The following is a 23,889-nucleotide window of genomic DNA, read 5'->3' as shown; positions in this document are numbered from 1 at the left end:
ACTTGCAGAGAAAATATTAAATGCATAGCCTGACACAGATGAAGCAGAATCACAAAAATGTATTAAAAGAAAAGAACACCATCATTGCCTTCTGTCATAAACAGGCAATGTTATCCATAGTGCAGTGCAGCATAAAGTAATGTGTAGTTATTTATTTAATAAACTCACTGTTCTTCACACATTTAAAGAAAATACTTAACTGTTATACACCCTCAAAAAAGTAGTGAACAATTCTGAAAATCTTCTCAAAATAATTGGTGAGGTAGTATCATGTGTAGTTTCAAATGGATATTTGATTTGGGAGTGCCTGCCCTGTCCTCTTTTATGAACGTAAAAAATGTAAACATAGACAAAAGTGCAGTGCAGCATTAAAAATATTAGAACAATGAAATTAACATTATTGCAACCTGTTGTCAGGGGGGGGGGCAATATTCCGAGAAGAAAGTGGCAAATTTGCCACTTCACAAAGTGTCTGTTTCCCCTGTGTCTCCTGTCGTGTGTGTGTGTGTGTGTGTGTGTGTGTGCGTGTGTGTGCGAGAGAGTTGTGTGATTGACGAGTGGACGAGCGATTGGCTGATTTAGCAGTGAGTTTATTGTTTTTCGAGTGGACACCTCCCGCTGCCCGTAGCCTAGCATGTACAACGTCAGGAAAATAAATGACCCGAGTTTGGAATGACATGTCAGCCTCCCCATCTCCTATAACCTCCCATCCCTACAATATTTTCCAGTAAACTATCAAAAAGAGAATACACTCAGCTGTGTCGGCGTCACGCTTTCTTAGGCTACTCTAGCGAGCAATCAACGCAGGGCAGAAACCACCGGTTACACTGTTACACACAGACTTTATAATGTGGCAAATTTTCGACCTTCTAAAGTGGCAAATTTGCGTCTTTACAAAGTACGTGGCCCTAATACGCCGTCGTATTCGTTATGTCTTTGGGAATTATAGGAATATTGTTGTCGAAAGGCTGCAGCAATGGATGGTTGGGTTTTCGGTGGCAAACTAACTCTCCGTGCTGCTCCACTTAAGGTTACAGCCGGGTGATGAAGGCGCAAGTGGGCCGACATGTTGGATGTGTTACCTTTTTTAGGTGATCGTTGTGAAGCAGTGCTTGCAATGCACACTGTGCTTTGTTTACTGACGGTCTTTTTGCCTTGTTCGTGGGCTACTTCAAATGTCGCCATGATCATGCAGCCGCCGGTAAAGTTTGTTTCTTCTCACATGACTCCTTCATTTGCATTTCAACGCGCTTATTGGCTCTTGGGAAATTCAGTAAAATTCTGATTGGTTGTTGCAAGGTTGACGAGAGGCAAGCTGAACAGTCAGAGAAAACGCATCCCCCGGGTCCTAAGCACTCCTCTCTATCGCTCCCAGGCTACGCGCGCGCAATAACCTTGTATTAAATAAAAAGTTTAATGTCGCGTATACCGAAATATTGCGGTTTAGGTGAGTCTATTGAACCGAACAGGCCAAACCGAACGGTTCAATAAATTATTGAAAACCGTTGCATCCCTAACTGGCATTGACTATTTGAGCCCCTCTTGAACCGGAGGTGGCCGCGATAGGTGCCCTTCCTGCCTTGGTGCTGACTACTTAAGGCAGGGGCTGATAGAGCTGGTGTGCATATGAATTGCACTTGCTTGAGCCTACTGGCACGGTCAGCCAGATTTGCTCAGGGGGCTCAGCCATCCGTTCCATGGAGAGACATTCCTTCGCCTACTGAACTTTACAAGTGTCAGAGGACTGATTCACATGTTGGCCCTGGTAGGAGCAAACGTGAAAGACGTGACCTAGACCAAAAGGGTGGAAATCTTGATCTCTGAGTTTGCACAGATTAAGGCTCTCCTTTTTGAATCTGCAACCAGTAGGTATAGACGAATAACAGTTGCCCCTGCCTTCAATGCTGTCACCAGCATTTGGAGGCCAGGAGGAAGATGTTCTCTTTACTAAGGCTTCAGAGAGTAATCTTTGATCAGGAAGGCGATGTGGAAATTGTCAAGGGTGATTGAACAGACCAGGGCTCCCACCACTATCATCCCAGCTCACAGGGAATGAACCACAGTGCTCTGGGAAGCTCAGAGCTCCATATATCGATGGGTTCCAGAGACACTTGGCAGGCTTTAAGTGTTTTTTCTCACCTTGAGTGACTGTAGGGCACTGGCCAACATGCAGGATGCGTCCAGCTACGGACTACAAGGCATGCGTAACAGAGCCAGCCCTAGTGCTGTCACCTGACGAGACTGTCCTCAGTTGAAATGCCACTTGACTGATGATTTCATTGTCAGAAGTGATAACAACTGGCTGGGGCACCTGCACCGCACGCCGGCGACCCGGGTTTGATTCCTGCCCCGTGGTCCTTTCCGGATCCCACCCCCGCTCTCTCTCCCACTCGCTTCCTGTAATTCTCTCTACTGTCCTGTCCAATTAAAGGCATAAAAAGCCCAAAAAATAACCTTTAAAGAAAAAAAAAGAAGTGATAACACAGCAGCATACATGGTGTGCGTTGGTAGCTTGATGTCCCACCTCATGCTATCCCTGTCCCAGTCACTGCAGGACTTATTTGTTCAATCTGTGCAGAGCTTGAGTGACGCCTCTCTGCAGGCATTTACCTACATGAGCAACTGCTCTGAGCTTGAAAAGTGCTAACCCTTACTCGGCGCCAAATATGGTTGGCCCAGTGTCTGTTTTTGGAACCATGCAGGAGAGAACTCCGTTCCTTTCCTGTTGTTCCAGGTTAACTGTTGGGCTCTACTGCACAGCAGGCTCTGGAGCACAGTGCACAAGTTACACAAGCTAAACAGCAGTTTGCAGGTCTGCAACGTGTGAACGCCAGTAGACGCATTACCACGGCAGTCGACACTTCACCTGCCTGCAGCTCAGATGCTGGGAAGCGTCAAATGTCAGATCCCTGGGTTGTGGTGACCCCGTCCCAGGGTTACGGCATACAGGTCCCCTTAGGGTCCATTTCTTCTTCCAGAGAAGTGGTGACGATAGGGGCCAATGAAGTCCTTTACAGCAGGGGCGACACATAAATGTATTGAAATGACATGCTGTTTTGCTTGCCCTGAAGCATTTCCTCCCAGTACTGGTCAGGAGGCATGATCTTATTAGGACAGACAATATATTGGTGGTTTACCACGTCAACCACCAGGGGTGCACTAAGTCCAGGCAGGCCATGAGATTGACTTGACTGCTTCCAAGTTGCAATGGGCTCATCCTCGCCTACTGAGCCTGAGGGCAATGTACTAGCCTGGTATCCTGAACATAGCAGCATATCTCCTGTCCCATCAGTGTCCCTGGAGAATGGAGACTTCAACCAGATGCGGTACACGCAATCTGGCATAAATATGGCAGGGTAGAGGTGGATCTCCTTGCCTCCCAGCCAACAACAAACCTTTACCTCTGGGTTTCTATTGGAGAACCAAGCCCTCTAGGCCAAGATGCTCTGGAACACGCATGGCCCAAGCAGCTGCTATATGCTTTCCCTCCTTCCATATTGCCAACACTGGAGTTGTTGACAGGGGGACACAAGCTGCTACCAATAGCCCCCCGATGGCCAGGGAGACTGTGGTTTCCAGTGTTAAACCAACTCCTACATGGAGAACCCCAATGTCTCCCTGTGAGAATGAATCTCCTTTAACGGTTGAACGGCCAGATCTGGCACCCGGATCCATCTCAGCTGACACTTTAGGTCTGGCCACTGAAGGACCAGAACTGTTACTAGGGCTCTCGAGCCAGCAGTAGTGCATACTATGCACAGCTCCTGGGCACCCTCCACCAATGCACTCTACGCAAATAAGTGAGAACTTTTTTCCAGCTGGTGCCAAGTACAAAATCAGGAGCCAACGCGCTGCTTCATACAGGTTGTACTCCCTTTTCTTCAGTCGCTCCTTGATCGAGGCCTCACAGCCTCCACCCCCTAGGGGTATATTGTTGCCATCTCATCTATGCACAACAGAGTGGATGGTGTGACTTGGGTCCCATACTCTGGTGACCCACTTCCTGAAGAGTGCTCAGTGATTGAAACCATGGAGGTATTATAAGAACTGGAGAAAGTGAACATGTCCCGCCCCCATTCATTTCAATGGCAATGCTAGGCTAGTGACAATTGCCAAAATTGAATTGTGGGGGTGTAGAGTTGAACTAGCTGTCTATGAAGACAGTCTTTCTCTTGACTATTACATCAGCAAGCGATTAGGAGAATTACATGCTTATCTGGAGGCAGAGAATACCTGCATTGGCATCCCTGGGGATACAGGGGTAACCCTAACTTGAATTTCCCCTTGAGGGTCAATAAAGTATATCTATCTATCTATCTATCTATCTATAACCGAACCCCTCTTTCTCCCCGAGACCTGTTCGTCTTCATACGAAAACTAGCCTTTTAGTCTGGCAGCTTTTGAACCCCAAGGTCAGAGCTCTGAGCAGTGGTGAAGTGCAGGGCTTTATGCCCAATACGAACACTCAGGTTTTTAGGACTCCGGAATCCGGAAGTCCGATGCATTATTTGTTTGTCATACAGGACCAAGACTATGCCATAGCCTGTCCAAGCATGGACTGTCAAGGTGGATAGCTGAAACTTATCAGCCACAGCTACATGTGTAAGGTTACTCCACCAGAGGTGTGTCTACCTCATGGGCAGCACTACGTTGTGCACCCCTCTGACATTTGTGCCTCAACTTGCACTTTTGAATGATTCTACAGGGTTAATGTCGTTCCACATAACCCAGTTGCTGAAGCTTTTTTCGCTTTCACAGCATCTTTAACATGCACACATTCATTCCTCGTGACCCTGCTGGTATTAGTCATCCATATGCTGAAAGCACTGCCTCTGGCGGTCAGGAGAAACGAAATAGAATGATGGTTACGTATGTAACCACGGTTCTATGAGTTTCGGATGACCACCAGAGCTTGGCAGTCACTCGGAATATCCACGAGAAGATTGCCAAGAGTCGTATCCTGGGTTGACCTGCCTTTTGTGCCAGCGACTTTGTGACTTTGTTGATATAAACACTCAACCTACACGTACGTCTGATGGATATCCATGTGCTGAAAGCACCGCCTCAGGCGGTCATCCGAAACTCATAGAACCACGGTTACATACGTAACCATCGTTTTATATGCTGGTAATTTACTCTTGTGCTGAATTTAAAATGTCACTGTATTTTTGAGTATAGGGGTCTCTATGAACTTTTTAGGAAATATGCAATATTATGAAGAGACTTAAGCTCTCTCGAAATATTTGAATTCATTTAAGAAGACTTTGACTTATTTTAAGAAGTCTTAACAAGATCACACACTTCTGATTATGGTGTGTTTGTATGTGTTTTTTATAACTCTCTCTCTCTCTCTTTCTCTGTATCTCTGTGTGTGTGTGTGTGTGTGTGTATGAAATACAGCTCCATCCAGGAGAAGAGATCACACTCTCCTGTACCGAGTTGTGTGTCCATGAAGAGTGACCGGTCCATGGATCCACCACTCCAGTTTGGAGGAGGAGGAGGAGGAGGAGAAGGAGGAAGTGTTCCTGCTGGTCAGAGGTGAGTATCAGTGTCTGAGATTCCCACAGGAAATACAATCATCAATACAGACATGTTACGTTCTACTGAAGCTTGAAATTAAAGGTGCTTTGAGGTAGTGACTGTTGTAGTACCACCAGGTGACCAGTAAGTGGCAGTATAAGACACACTTCTGATTAGTTGGTCTTCATTGAGACCAACATACCATCACCACATAGCCACAGTCTACATTGAGACCAACATACCATCACCACATAGCCTACATCACCACATAGCCACATTCTGCATTAAGACCAACATACCATCACCACATAGCCACAGTCTACATTGAGACCAACATACCATCACCACATAGCCTACATAACCACATAGCCACAGTCTACATTGAGACCAACATACCATCACCACATAGCCTACATCACCACATAGCCACATTCTGCATTAAGACCAACATACCATCACCACATAGCCACAGTCTACATTGAGACCAACATACCATCACCACATAGCCTACACAACCACATAGCCACAGTCTACATTGAGACCAACATACCATCACCACATAGCCACAGTCTACATTGAGACCAACATACCATCACCACATAGTCTACACAACCACATAGCCACAGTCTACATTGAGACCAACATACCATCACCACATAGCCTACACAACCACATAGCCACAGTCTACATTGAGACCAACATACCATCACCACATAGCCACAGTCTACATTGAGACCAACATACCATCACCACATAGCCTACACAACCACATAGCCACAGTCTACATTGAGACCAACATACCATCACCACATAGCCACAGTCTACATTGAGACCAACATACCATCACCACATAGCCTACATAACCACATAGCCACAGTCTACATTGACACCAACATACCATCACCACATAGCCACAGTCTATATTGAGACCAACATACCATCACCACATGGCCTGTGTGTGTGTGTGTGTGTGTGTGTGTGTGTGTGTGTGTGTGTGTGTGTGTGTGTGTGTGTGTGTGTGTGTGTGTGTGTGTGTGTGTGTGTGCGTGTGCGTGTGCGTGTGTGTGTGAAATACAGCTCCATCCAGGAGAAGAGATCACACTCTCCTGTACCGAGTTGTGTGTCCATGAAGAGTGACCGGTCCATGGATCCACCACTCCAGTTTGGTGGAGGAGGAGGAGGAGGAGGAGGAGGAGGAGGAGGAGGAGGAAGTGTTCCTGCTGGTCAGAGGTGAGTATCAGTGTGTGAGATTGATTCCCACAGGAAATACAATTGTCACTACAGGCATGTTACGTTCTACTGAAGCTTGAAATTAAAGGTGCTTTGAGGTAGTGACTGTTGTAGTACCACCAGGTGACCAGTAAGTGGCAGTATAAGACACACTTCTGATTAGTTGGTCTACATTGAGACCAACATACCATCACCACATAGTCTACACAACCACATAGCCACAGTCTACATTGAGACCAACATACCATCACCACATAGCCTACATAACCACATAGCCACAGTCTACATTGAGACCAACATACCATCACCACATAGCCTACATAACCACATAGCCACAGTCTACATTGAGACCAACATACCATCACCACATAGCCTACATAACCACATAGCCACAGTCTACATTGAGACCAACATACCATCACCACATAGCCACAGTCTACATTGAGACCAACATACCATCACCACATAGCCTACATAACCACATAGCCACAGTCTACATTGAGACCAACATACCATCACCACATAGCCACTGTCTACATTGAGACCAACATACCATCACCACATAGCCACAGTCTACATTGAGACCAACATACCATCACCACATAGCCTACATAACCACATAGCCACAGTCTACATTGAGACCAACATACCATCACCACATAGCCACTGTCTACATTGAGACCAACATACCATCACCACATAGCCACAGTCTACATTGAGACCAACATACCATCACCACATAGCCTACATAACCACATAGCCACAGTCTACATTGAGACCAACATACCATCACCACATAGCCTACATAACCACATAGCCACAGTCTACATTGAGACCAACATACCATCACCACATAGCCACAGTCTACATTGAGACCAACATACCATCACCACATAGCCACAGTCTACATTGACACCAACATACCATCACCACATAGTCTACACAACCACATAGCCACAGTCTACATTGAGACCAACATACCATCACCACATAGCCACAGTCTACATTGACACCAACATACCATCACAACATAGCCACAGTCTACATTGACACCAACATACAGTGGGTACGGGTTGAGAATGCACCTTCTCCCGCGGGACTCCCGAAGAGATCCCGCAGGCCGTCAAGCCGATTTTTTTTGAGGCTAAGGCAATGTACCCAAACAACCACCAGGTGGCAGAAAGTTTCATCCCGCATTTCAAAATGATGAAGACCGCATATCCGTCAATAGTAGACTCCTTAATCTCATTTAATCATTACAATGAAGGTGATGACTGGCGAAATTATTCAAACGACGTTTCACTGAACCATTGTTGAAATGAATGAAAATGGTTATAGAAAATCGCCTACAGCCTAACGCCGACACAGCTGATTCTTTGATTGATTCTAAGCTGTTTTGATGTAGGGGATGGGTAAACTGGCGCGCTACAAACATGTTACCAATCAAATGTAATATTAGTAGGACTAGCCTACTTAGACACTTTAGTCATAGGCAACGTTGCCATGTTAATTTGGGCTAGAAGTGCTTTCTTGTGGTGGCGCTCCTGTCCGCTGCTTCTCCCGAATTGTGTGGCAAATTTGTCAGCAATCAGCTTAAATGTCAAATCATATTTATTTCTCTTTGTCGCCATGGTATTGGGGGAAACGCGGAGAAACGAGATGGTCAGTCCTCGTATTTTTTCATCGCGTTTCGTTATAAGAAATATATAGGTAATAGTTAGTCTTCTTCCGTATTGAACAGATAGGCTACGGGACGCTCTTTGTTCCGTATTTTAAGGAACTACTCAATGCACACACACTACAATGAAAAACACACAAAGAAATCGCTAAACATAGGCTATAGCCTACAACCAAATGACACTTTAATGCAGCGTTTCTCAAACTATGGGCCGCGAAACGTGGAGACTGCTGCTGGTCTGCGAGACATGGAGTGAAATTAGGTCCGGTGATCTGATAATTTGCTGCGCAATTGACCAAGCAACCGCGGACCGACAGAAAAAGAAAGCAAACGTTGCTGCTATCGGGAGGAAATGCTTGCTAATTTGATGTGTTTAAACATAGAGCCATACAATTAGGTGTGTCTGTTATTATGATAATTTTCGAGCATAACTGCTTGTCCATAGCTCAGTGACAGGTGTTAATAGCCTTGCCATAAGCACTGCTGTGGAATGCAGGTGCTTCTTTTATTATGCGGTTAGAGCATAAGCGCTTACTCATATAGACTATAACTCAGGGACAGGTGCAAAACCACCGACTGGGATGGATCGAAGGGCAAGCAAGCACTGCCACACAACGTGAAGGCCTTTGTGTTGTCAACACTAAACAGAAAGTTTCCTACGATGGGGAGAAGTGGCCGCAAGGACTGCATCGATAAGATCAACGAATGCCTTCGCAAGCCCCGAAACCCCGGTGATACATTTTCTTTCCTTTAATTCAATAAAAAAAATGTTTATCTGAAGAACTTTTCCGAGGTTGTCTTGTCTACCAAATCCTAAACTTAAATAGCGTAAACATTTTATCTTATGAAAAAACTCTTAGGGGGAACAGTTAGGCAGCCCTTCCTCCATATCGTAGTAGGCCTAGGCAATTTATTAGAGGGGTCAAAAAAACTCATAAAGTAGGCTAGCCTGCTACTTTTTCCAGACTAAATGTGTCACTTTAGTGATTGGCTCTTTCAAATGCAAATGAGGTGGATGGGCTTTTGAATGGGCCTGGTGCAGGTGAGAGGACAAATCCTAAGAATGTGTTGTTTTTACAAAGGCTAGGCAGCTATGAGGCCACTGAGATCTGGACCTCATCGGTTTTGAGAGCTGGAAATACATGTGTTTGCTAAATATCGGTATATTGTTGTGCATGTTGCGTTCGCGACTCGGGGAAGTGAAAGCAGTTCTGTATAGACATTGCAAAGCAGCGCAGCTGTAGCTGATTGTGAAAGCCGATTGGAAATAGGCCTACATAAGTTTAGAGCGAACGTTTCAACTATGTTTGCCATGATAGACAAAAACACTCAAATAAAACAATAGCCTAAAAAATAACTGTAGTGCGTAATGGACACGGCTCTATATCCTAAATAATTTTCGAGGTTCGCCATTTGGTAGTATGACCTATCCTTACTGACAATAATTTTTTGGGCATGAATGAATGGGTTTGCCCTTAGTTTAAATGGAGGCCGGGGAGAACGCGCGGCAGCTATTGTTATGTATGGAGCTGGCATAACAAAGTTTTGTGCGTTATAACGCACAAAACTTTGTTAAGCCAGGTCTATATATAGAGAGAGAGAAAGAGAGAGAGAGAGAGATTCATGCATTCTGCATTACCGTGACCCTATACCTTGGATGTTTTTTTTCTCATTGGAATACAGCAGGACAGGATGCCTTTTATCTATCAAACGCAAAAGCTGAGATTGTTGGAAGGACTAGGCTACTCAACAAACTTGTTTTTCGTTTCTGGGAGATCTCGTTATCGTTTTGGATTGTCGGATTTTATACTTATTGTATATATATAGGATGAACAAAGTCCATGGATTTCCTATATTAAATCCAGTAGCCTAATAATTAGGCTATGTGCCACGTCCGATTTCGCAAGTGGTGTAGTAGGCCTAGGCTACATTTAAAAATCGACAGCCGTCTCTGAGATCCATTTCATGAAGAGCAATTGTCTTGTGCGATCATTCCCCCTCCCCCACACTCCTCTAACCAGTTCACTACATTATAGACTGCCTCTCCCTCTTCTCTCTCGACAGACACTTGAGCCCGACACTATGTCAATGTAAAAATGTGCGTGAGTGTGCGCTGAACCACAAATTCACATAGGCTAATAACTTTTCTTTTCAGCAGACATCGCAAACATAAAAGAAATCGCAAAACAGAAAATCATTTTTTTAATAAACAACAACTTCTCTCGTAATGAGTTCCGGAGAGGTTCTTCGAGTGGGTTTCGAACCCCGGTCGCTGGCGTACCTTGCATATGCTCCAGCCAGTTGCGCCACAGCTCGATTGTTAACACCAATATGCTTTATTCGCGCCATGGACTTGAAACGCCGATCAAAAGTTCTGACATGTTAAACTGACGTTAGTTATTAATTCACCACATGATAAAATGCTGTCATAGCTTGACGCCCAGCAGCCTATGGTAGTCTATGCCTATCTCTGAATCAACATGAACATGCATACGATACATACGTTGCTAGAGACTTATATTGCGGAGCTAGGCCTCCTAGTCGATGGTTACAATGAATCACCCTCACTGCCCTATCGCATATCTGACCATCCATTGTTACAATGTTACAAAATGCGCAATCTTCTCCATGCATGTAGCCTACGGTTATAAGTAAAGTGACAAGCATAGGCATGTATTAAAGAGATTTCTGTTAAATACATTTTATTTTCAGTCGTCAAAAGTGGTGGGGACAAAATCTGTGATAACAAGTGCTGGGTACATGTAGGCTACCCAGCGTCGCCGGTTAAAATGAACATGCCTCCGTTTTAAAATAGCCTATACACATTTCTAAGTATTCCTGGCATGTAAATGTAGCCAAAATGTCCATCTTGTCCATCTCTTTCGTCTTCGCCTTGACATTGACAATAATAGCCTATTCACGGAAATGAGGTCTTGTAACCGTAGCCTAATGAATTCATGAATTAATCTAAGGTTGCCTTTCGAGTATTTCAGGTTGAATTGAAGGCTATTTCCTTCTGATAGGCCTATAGGTTTCTAAAACCATTTTCATTCATTTCAACAATGGTTTATTGAAACGTCGTTTGATTAATTTCGCCAGTCATCACTTTCATTTTAATGATTAAATGAGACGGATATGCGGAGCATTTCTCTCCCTCTCCATTGACCAAAACGTTGCTCTGGCATCTCTGCTGGACTGACTGAGTTATAGGCTACGTCGAGTGAGAGAGCTGTGAGGTAGGCTGTAAACATTCGAAAACTCTGCAACTGCAATCTAACATGCCTCGCGTCATGTCTCTTTTCTCCGCTTGTCACCAGCGCGGTATCCTCGGGTTTTTCCATGAGCCGAACCTTCATATTATTAGGGCGGTCTATGTTGCCCCCTTGCGGTTGCAGTTTTCCCGATGCTTCGGGAGTCCCGATGTGCGGGAAAGAAAGGAGCATTCTCAACCCGTACCATCTGTACCATCACCACATAGCCTACACAACCACATAGCCACAGTCTACATTGAGACCAACATACCATCACCACATAGCCACAGTCTACATTGAGACCAACATACCATCACCACATAGCCACAGTCTACATTGACACCAACATACCATCACCACATAGTCTACACAACCACATAGCCACAGTCTACATTGAGACCAACATACCATCACCACATAGCCCCAGTCTACATTGAGACCAACATACCATCACCACATAGCCACAGTCTACATTGAGACCAACATACCATCACCACATAGCCTACATAACCACATAGCCACAGTCTACATTGAGACCAACATACCATCACCACATAGCCTGTGTGTGTGTGTGTGTGTGTGTGTGTGTGTGTGTGTGTGTGTGTGTGAAATACAGCTCCATCCAGGAGAAGAGATCACACTCTCCTGTACCGAGTTGTGTGTCCATGAAGAGTGACCGGTCCATGGATCCACCACTCCAGTTTGGAGGAGGAGGAGGAGGAGGAGGAGGAGGAGGAGGAGGAGGAGGAGGAAGTGTTCCTGCTGGTCAGAGGTGAGTATCAGTGTCTGAGATTCCCACAGGAAATACAATTCTCACTACAGGCATGTTACGTTCTACTGAAGCTTGAAATTAAAGGTGCTTTGAGGTAGTGACTGTTGTAGTACCACCAGGTGACCAGTACGTGGCAGTATAAGACACACTTTTGATTAGTTGGTCTTCATTGAGACCAACATACCATCACCACATAGCCACAGTCTACATTGAGACCAACATACCATCACCACATAGTCTACACAACCACATACCCACATAGCCACAGTCTACATTGAGACCAACATACCATCACCACATAGCCTACATAACCACATAGCCACAGTCTACATTGAGACCAACATACCATCACCACATAGCCTACATAACCACATAGCCTACACAACCACATAGCCACAGTCTACATTGAGACCAACATACCATCACCACATAGCCTACACAACCACATAGCCACAGTCTACATTGAGACCAACATACCATCACCACATAGCCTACATAACCACATAGCCACAGTCTACATTGAGACCAACATACCATCACCACATAGCCTACACAACCACATAGCCACAGTCTACATTGAGACCAACATACCATCACCACATAGCCTACATAACCACATAGCCACAGTCTACATTGGGACCAACATACCATCACCACATAGCCTACATAACCACATAGCCACATTCTGCATTAAGACCAACATACCATCACCACATAGCCACAGTCTACATTGAGACCAACATACCATCACCACATAGCCTACATAACCACATAGCCACAGTCTACATTGAGACCAACATACCATCACCACATAGCCTACACAACCACATAGCCACAGTCTACATTGGGACCAACATATCATCACCACATAGCCTGTGTGTGTGTGTGTGTGTGTGTGTGTGTGTGTGTGTGTGTGTGTGTGTGTGTGTGTGTGTGTGTGTGTGTGTGTGTGTGTGTGTGTGTGTGTGTGTGTGTGTGTGTGTGTGTGTGTGTGTGTGTGTGTGTGTGTGTGTGTGTGTGAAATACAGCTCCATCCAGGAGAAGAGATCACACTCTCCTGTACCGAGTTGTGTGTCCATGAAGAGTGACCGGTCCATGGATCCACCACTCCAGTTTGGAGGAGGAGGAGGAGGAGGAGGAGGAGGAGGAGGAGAAGGAGGAAGTGTTCCTGCTGGTCTGAGGTGAGTATCAGTGTCTGAGATTCCCACAGGAAATACAATCATCAATACAGACATGTTACGTTCTACTGAAGCTTGAAATTAAAGGTGCTTTGAGGTAGTGACTGTTGTAGTACCACCAGGTGACCAGTAAGTGGCAGTATAAGACACACTTCTGATTAGTTGGTCTACATTGAGACCAACATACCATCACCACATAGTCTACACAACCACATAGCCACAGTCTACATTGAGACCAACATACCATCACCACATAGTCTACACAACCACATAGCCACAGTCTACATTGAGACCAACATACCATCACCACATAGCCACAGTCTACATTGAGACCAACATACCATCACCACATAGCCTACATAACCACATAGCCACAGTCTACATTGAGACCAACATACCATCACCACATAGCCTACATCACCACATAGCCACATTCTGCATTAAGACCAACATACCATCACCACATAGCCACAGTCTACATTGAGACCAACATACCATCACCACATAGCCTACATAACCACATAGCCACAGTCTACATTGAGACCAACATACCATCACCACATAGCCTACATAACCACATAGCCACAGTCTACATTGAGACCAACATACCATCACCACATAGCCACAGTCTACATTGAGACCAACATACCATCACCACATAGCCACAGTCTACATTGAGACCAACATACCATCACCACATAGCCTACATAACCACATAGCCACAGTCTACATTGAGACCAACATACCATCACCACATAGCCACAGTCTACATTGAGACCAACATACCATCACCACATAGCCACAGTCTACATTGAGACCAACATACCATCACCACATAGCCTACATAACCACATAGCCACAGTCTACATTGAGACCAACATACCATCACCACATAGCCACAGTCTACATTGAGACCAACATACCATCACCACATAGCCACAGTCTACATTGAGACCAACATACCATCACCACATAGCCTACACAACCACATAGCCACAGTCTACATTGAGACCAACATACCATCACCACATAGCCACAGTCTACATTGAGACCAACATACCATCACCACATAGCCTACATCACCACATAGCCACAGTCTACATTGAGACCAACATACCATCACCACATAGCCTACACAACCACATAGCCACAGTCTACATTGAGACCAACATACCATCACCACATAGCCACAGTCTACATTGAGACCAACATACCATCACCACATAGCCACAGTCTACATTGAGACCAACATACCATCACCACATAGCCTACACAACCACATAGCCACAGTCTACATTGAGACCAACATACCATCACCACATAGCCTACATAACCACATAGCCACAGTCTACATTGAGACCAACATACCATCACCACATAGCCACAGTCTACACATTGTGAGCAGTTGATGCTTCGACTAACTCCTTTACACAAACAAAACACATTACACGTATGATCTATTACTTTACTTTTAGCATTTGTTAAACCATCCACTTATACTTGTGGTAAACACCTTTGCCAAAGTGCAAGAAATTGAAGACTGAAACGGTAAAGTTGTAGTTGTTTGGGAATTAACGTTAGCTCAGAACTCTCATATGATCACATTTATTTTGTGTGCACTCTTCATGGTCAATATACAAAGCACTGCCAAACAACAGTATAATACGGTGGCGTATTGCTGTCACACTAGAAATTAAAACAAAGGCTCAGTATCAAGTAATTACGTGAACGTTTCTTGTTATAACAAGATCTTTTTCACGTTTTAACAAGATAAGTTTCATGTTATTACATGAAATTATCACGTTATTTCATGATAATGAGATTTTCACGTTATAACGTGAAAATATCATGTTATTTCAAGATATGATATTTTCACGTTTTTACAAGATATTTATCACGTTATTACTTGAAATTATCACATTATTTCATGATAATGAAACTAAACAGAAGGAGGGGCAAGAAAGGCTGGTTATTAGGCTCACAAGTCAATCAAATCTATGTTAAATTCGGTTTATGGCGATTTTCCAGTTATTAAACTTGTGGATGATATTGTTATAATGCAAACACCCGAGCATTGTCTAGAATATTCTGCACCTGTATGCAGTAGAGTGGCAATCGGGAGAGTCGGGAAGAATCCCGGTGTGGCGTTTTGGGCCGTGCTGATGACTGTGATGAAGTGATCTCAAAAAGCTTGTTGTTTAAACATTTCCTTTGCCGTACTCTCCAGCAGCCTGCACTGTGTGACTGCAGCGCTTCACTTATCACTCCCAGCAGCCTCTCCCCGCGGCCCTAAAAATGACCACGATGACCTGACATGCCAGCTAGCCAAAGCGCCCAAATTGCGTAAACATTCACAAATGTATCAAGGCCCTTTCTCCCTCTTGCGTTAAGTTGCGTTACGTGGATGGGAAGAAGAAGCAGAACTATCAGGCTGTGTGAGCAGGCTACTCCTGCTCACCTCTCTGTCCGCCTCCTTAGCGGCTCTCTGCCGATACACAGACTGTGTGAGCAGGCTACTCCTGCTCACCTCTCTATCCGCCTACCCAGCGGCTCTCTGCCGATATACAGCCCTGCTCCTGCTACTTGGTCAGATGGCGACTATGTAGGCTAACTGTAGCCTACACACATGCACAAAATCAAACACTCATCAAGTAGCACTGCAATAGCAGCCAGGGTGCATGTTCATAGACACAAGCCTGTTCTCACTCAGCCTATGCCAGCCATAGGCTCCAGCCTGGTCTCGTTAAGTTTCGTTATCATGAAATAACGTGATAATATCATGTAATATCTTGTTAAAACGTGAAAATATCATATCTTGAAATAACATGATATTTTCACGTTATAACGTGAAAATATCCTGATCACGAAATAACGTGATCATTTCATGTAACAACATGAAACTTATCTTGTTAAAACGTGAAAAAGATCTTGTTATAACAAGAAACTTTCAGGTAATTACTTGAAACTTTCACGTAATTACTTGATACTGAGCCTTTTTTTTATTTCTAGTGTGACAGCAATACGCCACCGTAGTATAAACAAGTCAACAGCAGAAAAGCATTTTTAGCAAACACTTGCCATTCAGAACATCTCAACAGAAGGTCAGTGGAGATTAAAGCAGGATAATGATGCATTTAAATTTTTTAGCGAGGGGGTAATCTTGTCTTCAAGTCAAAACATACTGGGAGCCGGTGTAGTGAGCCTAAAACTGCAGTGAAAAGGATTTTAACCACTTTTCATGTTCACAATAGCCCACACAAAGCATCAATAGGTTATTAAAAAAGACCTGTAACTGTAGGATTTTAACCACTTCTCATGTTCAAAATAGCACTTCTGTAGCAGTATGGACAGGGCCCACACACACAAAACAAAGCATCAATAACTAAGTAAGTTATTACAAAAGACCTGTAACTGTAGGAAGACAATGACATGGCTTCCTGGTCAAATCAGTGGGCACGTTTGATGATGCTCGCTGATTTTGAACTCACCCTGTACTGAATATTATAATGGAGTTTCATAATAGTATGATGTGAGTGAACACTTACACACACCACATACACCACATACATTGAACATACAGATCACCTGTGTGTGTGTGTGTGTGTGTGTGTGTGTGTGTGTGTGTGTGTGTGTGTGTGTGTGTGTGTGTGACTGTGTGTGTGTGTGTGTGTGTCTGTGTGTGTGTGTGTGTGTGTGTGATGAATAATGTAATGAGTTGAGGTGGTGATGATGGTTGTTCTCTGCTTGTTCTGTAGAGTAAGATCTGCTCCTGAGGAGGGGGGTGCTGCCTCTAACACCAGTCTCTCTGAGGAACAACACACCAGTCATGGAGCTACCAGGTGTGTGTGTGTGTGTGTGTGTGTGTGTGTGTGTTTGGAGGGGCGGGGGGTCTACCCACATCACAAACTGGCTCATGGAAGTGCAGTTCACGTGTGTGTGTGTGTTTGTGTGTGTGTTTCTAAATTATCTTTAATCTTGTTTTCACACACAGATATCAGCAGATCCACAAATCCCACCTGCAGAAGAAGTTTCAGTGTCTGATTGAAGGAATCCCACAGCAGGGAAACACCAGACTCCTCCATGAGATCTACACAGACCTCTACATCACAGAGGGGGGAAGAGGAGAGGTCAACTATGAACATGAGGTCAAACAGATAGAGAGGACATCCTGGAGAGAAGCAGCACAAGACAGACCCATCAAATGCAGTGACATCTTTGAACGCTTACTAGAAGAGGAAAGCCACAGAGAGGAACGCTTCCTGGAAGAGGAGAGATGCAGAAAAGATGAGGCAAAAAAGAAGGACACAGTCTTTGAGCCCAGACAATACAAACCCCCCAGAACAACAGTGCTGACAAAGGGAGTGGCTGGCATTGGAAAAACAGTCTCAGTACAGAAGTTTATTCTGGATTGGACTGAAGGAACAGCCAATCAGGATGTCCACTTCATATTTCCTCTTCTTTTCCGAGAGCTTAACCTGATGAAGGAGAAGAAGCTCAGTCTGGTGGGTCTTATTCAGCACTTTTTCCCAGAAATCAAAGATTGCAGAGTCTTCACCAGTTCAGAGCACAGAGTCATGTTCATCTTTGATGGTCTGGATGAGTGTCGACTTCCTCTAAATTTCCGCTCCAACCCAACCTGTTGTGATGTGACAAAGCCAGCCTCAGTGGACGTGCTGCTGACAAACCTCATCAAGGGGAATCTGCTTCCCTCTGCTCTCCTCTGGATCACCACCCGACCAGCAGCAGCCAATCAGATCCCTCCTCAGTATATGCACCAAGTGACAGAAATAAGGGGATTCAATGACCCACAGAAAGATGAGTACTTCAGGAAGAGAGTCAGTGATGAGAACCTGGCCAGCAGAAGCATCACACACCTGAAGTCATCCAGGAGCCTCTACATCATGTGCCACATTCCAGTCTTCTGCTGGATTTCAGCCACTGTTGTCGAGAAAACTTCAAATGAATCAGACAAAGTAGAAATGCCAAGGACTCTGACTCAAATGTACACACACTTCCTGGTCATTCAGACAAGCATTAAAAATGTCAAGTTCACAGAAAGAAAAGAGACAGATGAAGAGGTGATTTCCAAACTGGGAAAACTGGCTTTCCAACAGCTGGAGAAGGGCAATCTGATCTTCTATGAGGAAGACCTGAGAGAATGTGGCATTGATGTCACAGAAGCATCAGTGTACTCTGGAGTGTGTACTCAGATCTTCAGAGAGGAGGCTGGGCTGTACCAGGGGAAGGTGTTCAGCTTTGTGCATCTGAGCATCCAGGAGTTTTTTGCAGCTCTGTATGTGTTCCTCTGCTTCAGCAACAGACAGAGAAACATGCCTGACCAACAGCAAACCTCTTGGCTCTCTGCTCTGTTCAGAGGTTTACATTTGTTCAGCAACAGACAGAGAAACATGCCTGACCAACAGCAAACCTCTCAGCTCTCTGCTCTGTTCAGAGCTGCAACACTTCTTGACCTACACAAGACTGCAGTGGACCTGACCTTACAGAGTGAGAATGGACATCTGGACCTTTTCCTCCGCTTCCTTCTGGGCCTCTCACTGGAGTCCAATCAGAATCTCTTAAAGCACCTACTGCCACAGAACAGTAGCCAATCATATAGCTCAGAGCAAACAGTCCAGCATGTCAAACAGAAGATCAGAGATCAGAGGAGCTCAGACAGAATGACCCACCTGAGACAGAGATATTCACACAGATATAGAGATAAAGATGATGCTTCAGACAGAAGGATCAACCTGTTCTACTGTCTGAATGAGCTGAATCACCATGCTGTAGTGGAGCACAAAATGGGCTCAGACGAGCTGCATGTAGAGACACTCTTACCAGGACAGTGGAAGACTAAGATATGGAAGAGGTTTAAGATGTCAGAAGAGCAGCTGGCTGAATTTGACCTGCAGAAGTACATAAAGACACCAGAGGAAGATCAGACTGAACTGCTCAGTCCAGAGGAAGTTCTTCAAAAGGTGCTGCCAGGAGTCACATCAGCTTTGTAAGTAACACTATCTCAATCACTGTGTTTGTACAGTGTGTGTGTGTGTGTGTGTGTGTGTGTGTGTGTGTGTGTGTGTGTGTGTGTGTGTGTGTGTGTGTGTGTGTGTGTGTGTGTGTGTGTGTGTGTGTGTGTGTGTGTGTGTGTGTGTGTGTATGAAAGAAAGTGAGAGAGAGAGAGAGTAGAGGATTGGTGATTAATATTCAGATGTTTAACTCTGTTTCAGGCTGTATGAGTGTAATCTGAGCGATAAGAGCTGTTCCTATCTGGCCTCTGCACTGAAGACATCACACTCATCAAATCTCAGAGTGCTGCACCTGAGTGGCAATAAGCTGCTGGACTCAGGAGTGGAACTTTTATGTTCTGCTCTTTGTCATCACAACTGCAAACTGGAGGAACTACAGTAAGCATCACTTCATGTAGTGTGTGTGTGTGTGTGTGTGTGTGTGTGTGTGTGTGTGTGTGTGTGTGTGTGTGTGTGTGTGTGTGTAATAGAATGAGTGAGAGAGTAGAGGATTGGTGATTAATATTCAGATGTTTAACTCTGTTTCAGGCTGAATAGCTGTAATCTGAGCGATAAGAGCTGTTCCTATCTGGCCTCTGCACTGAAGACATCACACTCATCAAATCTCAGAGTGCTGGACCTGAGTCACAATAAGCTGCTGGACTCAGGAGTGGAACTTTTATGTTCTGCTCTTTGTCATCACAACTGCAAACTGGAGGAACTATGGTAAGCATCACTTCATGTAGTGAGTTTGTGTGTGTGTGTGTGTGTGTGTCCTTGTAGTGGTGATGATGAGGTTAAAGACAGCAGGGAGTGTGTGAGTTTGGTGGTGGTGGAGGGGGGATGAGAGTCTGGGAGGGAGGGATGAAGGGAGGAGTGTGTGTGTGTGTGTGTGTGTGTGTGTGTGGTGGGGGGATTAGTGAGGGAGGTAGGAGTGGAGGGAGGGGAGTCTGTGTGTGTGTGTGTGTGCGTGTCCTTGTAGTGGTGATGATGAGGTTAAAGACAGCAGGGAGTGTGTGAGTTTGGTGGTGGTTGGGGGGTGAGAGTGAGTGAGAGAGTGAGGGAGGGGTGGAGGGAGAAAAGTTGTGTGTGTGTGTGTGTGGGGGGGGGGGGGGTGAGAGAGTGAGGGTGTGTGTGTGTGTGTGTGTGTGTGTGTATGTGTGTGTGTGTAATAGAATGAGTGAGAGAGTAGAGGATTGGTGATTAATATTCAGATGTTTAACTCTGTTTCAGGCTGCTGTACTGTGGTCTGAGAGATAAGAGCTGTTCCTATCTGGCCTCTGCTCTTAAGTCTCCCTCCTCAAATCTCACACAGCTGAACCTGATTGGTAATCACCAGATTAGTGCATCAGCTGTAGAGCCGCTCTGTGCTCTAGTGAAGGACCCACACTGTAAACTGGAGCATCTACAGTGAGTAAATCTCCTGTGTCCTGTAACATGCCTGTGTTTTAGTTTCTGTCCTCTCTCTCTTCTGTCTGTTTCTCTGTGTTCCTCTGCTTTTACTCCATCCATCCATCCATCCATCTTTCATCCATCCTCCTCTCTCCTTTCCTCTTGTCCTCCATCTCTCTCTTTATATCCCTCCCTTCTTCTCTCCCTCCCTCCTGTCCTCCCTCTCTCTCTCTTTCCCTTCCTCCGGTCATCTCTCTCCCTCTCCCTTTTATCCACCTCTCTTTCCTTTTTCACACCCTCTCTGTATCATCTTTCTTTTGTGTGTGTGTGTGTGTGTGTGTGTGTGTGTGTGTGTGTGTGTGTGTGTCTGGGAGGGAGGGATGAAGGGAGGAGTGTGTTTGTGTGTGTGTGTTGTGGTTGGGGGGTGAGAGTCTGGGAGGGAGGGATGAAGGGAGGAGTGTGTGTGTGTGTGTGTGTGTGTGTGTGTGGTGGTTGGGGGGGTGAGAGTCTGGGAGGGAGGGATGAAGGGAGGAGTGTGTGTGTGTGTGTGTGTGTGTGTGTGTGGTGGTGGGGGGGGTGAGAGTCTGGGAGGGAGGGATGAAGGGAGGAGTGTGTGTGTGTGTGTGTGTGTGTGTGTGTGTGTGGTGGTTGGGGGGGTGAGAGTCTGGGAGGGAGGGATGAAGGGAGGAGTGTGTGTGTGTGTGTGTGTGTATGTGTGTGTGTGTTGTGGTTGGGGGGTGAGAGTCTGGGAGGGAGGGATGAAGGGAGGAGTGTGTGTGTGTGTGTGTGTGTGTGTGTGTGTGTGTGTGTGTGGTGGCTGGGGGGGTGAGAGTCAGTCATGTTCACCCTCTCTCTCCCTTCCTCCTGCCCCTCTCTTCCTTTCCCTTTCTTCCACCTCTCTCTCCTTTCTCACACCCTCTCTGTATCATCATTTATCCACCTCTCTCTCCTTTTCACACCCTCTCTTCCTCTCCCTTTCATCCACCTCTCTCTCCTTTCTCACACCCTCTCCGTATCGTCTTTCTCTCTATCTATCCTTGCTGTCTTCTTCACTTTCTTTATCACTCTCTGAAATGGGTAAAGTTGTTTAAAATGTTGTTGCTTTGCTTCAACCCTCTCTCTCTCTCTCTCTCTCTGTCTCTCTTTTTGCCTGCTCCATCTTTCTTTAATTTTGTCTTTCTCACTATTTTACTTCCTTTATCTCTCTCTCTCTCTCTCTCTGAAGTTGGCAGCCAAGTTGTTTGAAATGTGTTAAGTGTCAGAAATGTTCTTTTACTCCTCATATGTGTGTGTGTGTGTGTGTTTGGTTGTGTCCTTCTGCCTCAGCCCACACCTCTCCCCCCTTTTCCTCTTGTCATCCATTTCTTTCTTTCATATTTGTCTTTCTTTCTGTCTGTCTCTGTGTCTTGGTTGTCATGGACACTGATTGATGATCCTCTTCTCTCCTTTATCCTGCAGAACTAGATATGGAACAGTGAAGTTCAAGTGAAGTGTTGAGCCACGGCCCTGAGCTGGATGGGGTCTGTGGGGCAGGAACTCATGACATGAGGATGTGATCACACACACACACACACACACACACACACACACACACAAACCTACACACACCCACACACACTCACACACCTACCCACAAACACATACATACATACACACACACCAGAGAATGTCTGGGGAGAAATATAGCATGGAAACATCCTCAAACTGAGGAGAGCTCAACACACACACACGCACACACACATTCTCATTGAGCTCAATGCAATTCAAACCAGCTAATTAGCTAACAGCTAATAACTGAGATAAAACCATGCTAATCTCTTGGTATGGTGAAGGGTATGTGATGACGTGGGGTTATTTTAATTTCAAAGGCCAAGGGGACTTTATCAGGGTGCATAGTGTCACATTATTTACAATCTTGTTACAGCCTGCAAACTACTGGCCACACACACACACACACTGTGTAAAATGAGGCTCTGTAAAATGTTGTTACAGCCTGCCATCTACTGGCCACACTGAGTACTCTGTTTTGTTTTTACAAATGCTTAGACCAAAACCTTTTCTGGAATGACATGGACAGATTGAGATATGACATAACCATCAACATATTTAAGGCATATAGCAGTGCCTTAAAGCAGATGCCAGGCCCATTCATAAAGCCCATTCAATGTGATAATTGCCTATTTGAAAGAGCCACTTCATTTAGTCTGACTTTTGTCCAATTTGTAGTAAAACTACATAACATTTTTGAATGTTCTTCTAACTTTAACATCAACATGTCAGCTATACTGCATAAATACAGAAAAATTATTTGCTGTCACCCTAGTCCTACGTCATGCCAATGTTTATAGCCTATAGGACACTGACTGGATCACCCTAGTATTACGTCATGGCAATGTTTATAGCCTATAGGACACTGACTGGATCTGCTCCCTGCTACTTGAACTCAAAGAACATTTCCAACCGCCCACTATGGTCTTCTGATGAGCGTGCGTCTGTTGTGTTGACCAACTATAAACGCTTGGTCAAATTCAGAATTTTTTTCATCGGTGGTTCCATGTTGGTGGAGAGAGTTGCCCAGTACTCTTTGTGCACACAATAGCTTTGCATCTTTCAAGAGGGGTCTTAAGGCATATCTATATGCACTTACTGTAGTGTAGTGTATTAAACGCATCTCAAGATCATGGTTTGTATAATATAAAGTAGTGTTGTTTTGTTTTCATTAGGTTATTGATTAAATTGACATTGTTCTTTTATTATTGCTTAACATTCCATAGTTATTGTTATGATTGATTAAATGACTATTGTTTTTTACTATTCTCCCATATATTCATTGTTTATTTTCGTTATGCTTGCTTGTACT

The 23,889-nt window shown here is 44.8% G+C and overlaps 1 protein-coding gene across 1 annotated transcript in view; it reads left to right on the top strand.

Annotated features, from left to right (window-relative positions):
- LOC134063719 (NACHT, LRR and PYD domains-containing protein 3-like) overlaps window positions 1–23,846 on the top strand; it is a 36,742-nt gene extending 12,896 nt beyond the window's left edge. The window contains exons 4-13 of the mRNA XM_062519785.1: window positions 5,401–5,538; window positions 6,598–6,750; window positions 12,296–12,451; window positions 13,480–13,632; window positions 17,385–17,468; window positions 17,621–19,633; window positions 19,860–20,036; window positions 20,187–20,363; window positions 20,871–21,047; window positions 22,488–23,846. Of these exons, the coding sequence (XP_062375769.1) occupies window positions 5,401–5,538; window positions 6,598–6,750; window positions 12,296–12,451; window positions 13,480–13,632; window positions 17,385–17,468; window positions 17,621–19,633; window positions 19,860–20,036; window positions 20,187–20,363; window positions 20,871–21,047; window positions 22,488–22,518 (3,259 nt within the window). The 3' untranslated portion in view covers window positions 22,519–23,846. The remainder of the gene's footprint in view (window positions 1–5,400; window positions 5,539–6,597; window positions 6,751–12,295; window positions 12,452–13,479; window positions 13,633–17,384; window positions 17,469–17,620; window positions 19,634–19,859; window positions 20,037–20,186; window positions 20,364–20,870; window positions 21,048–22,487) is intronic.
- Window positions 23,847–23,889: the final 43 nt, after the last annotated feature.

The sequence above is a fragment of the Sardina pilchardus genome, chromosome 1, assembly GCF_963854185.1.
Source record: "Sardina pilchardus chromosome 1, fSarPil1.1, whole genome shotgun sequence".
Lineage (NCBI taxonomy): Eukaryota > Metazoa > Chordata > Actinopteri > Clupeiformes > Clupeidae > Sardina > Sardina pilchardus.
The sequence above is the reverse complement of the archived record's forward strand: the minus strand, read 5'-3'. Positions and strand labels throughout refer to the sequence as shown.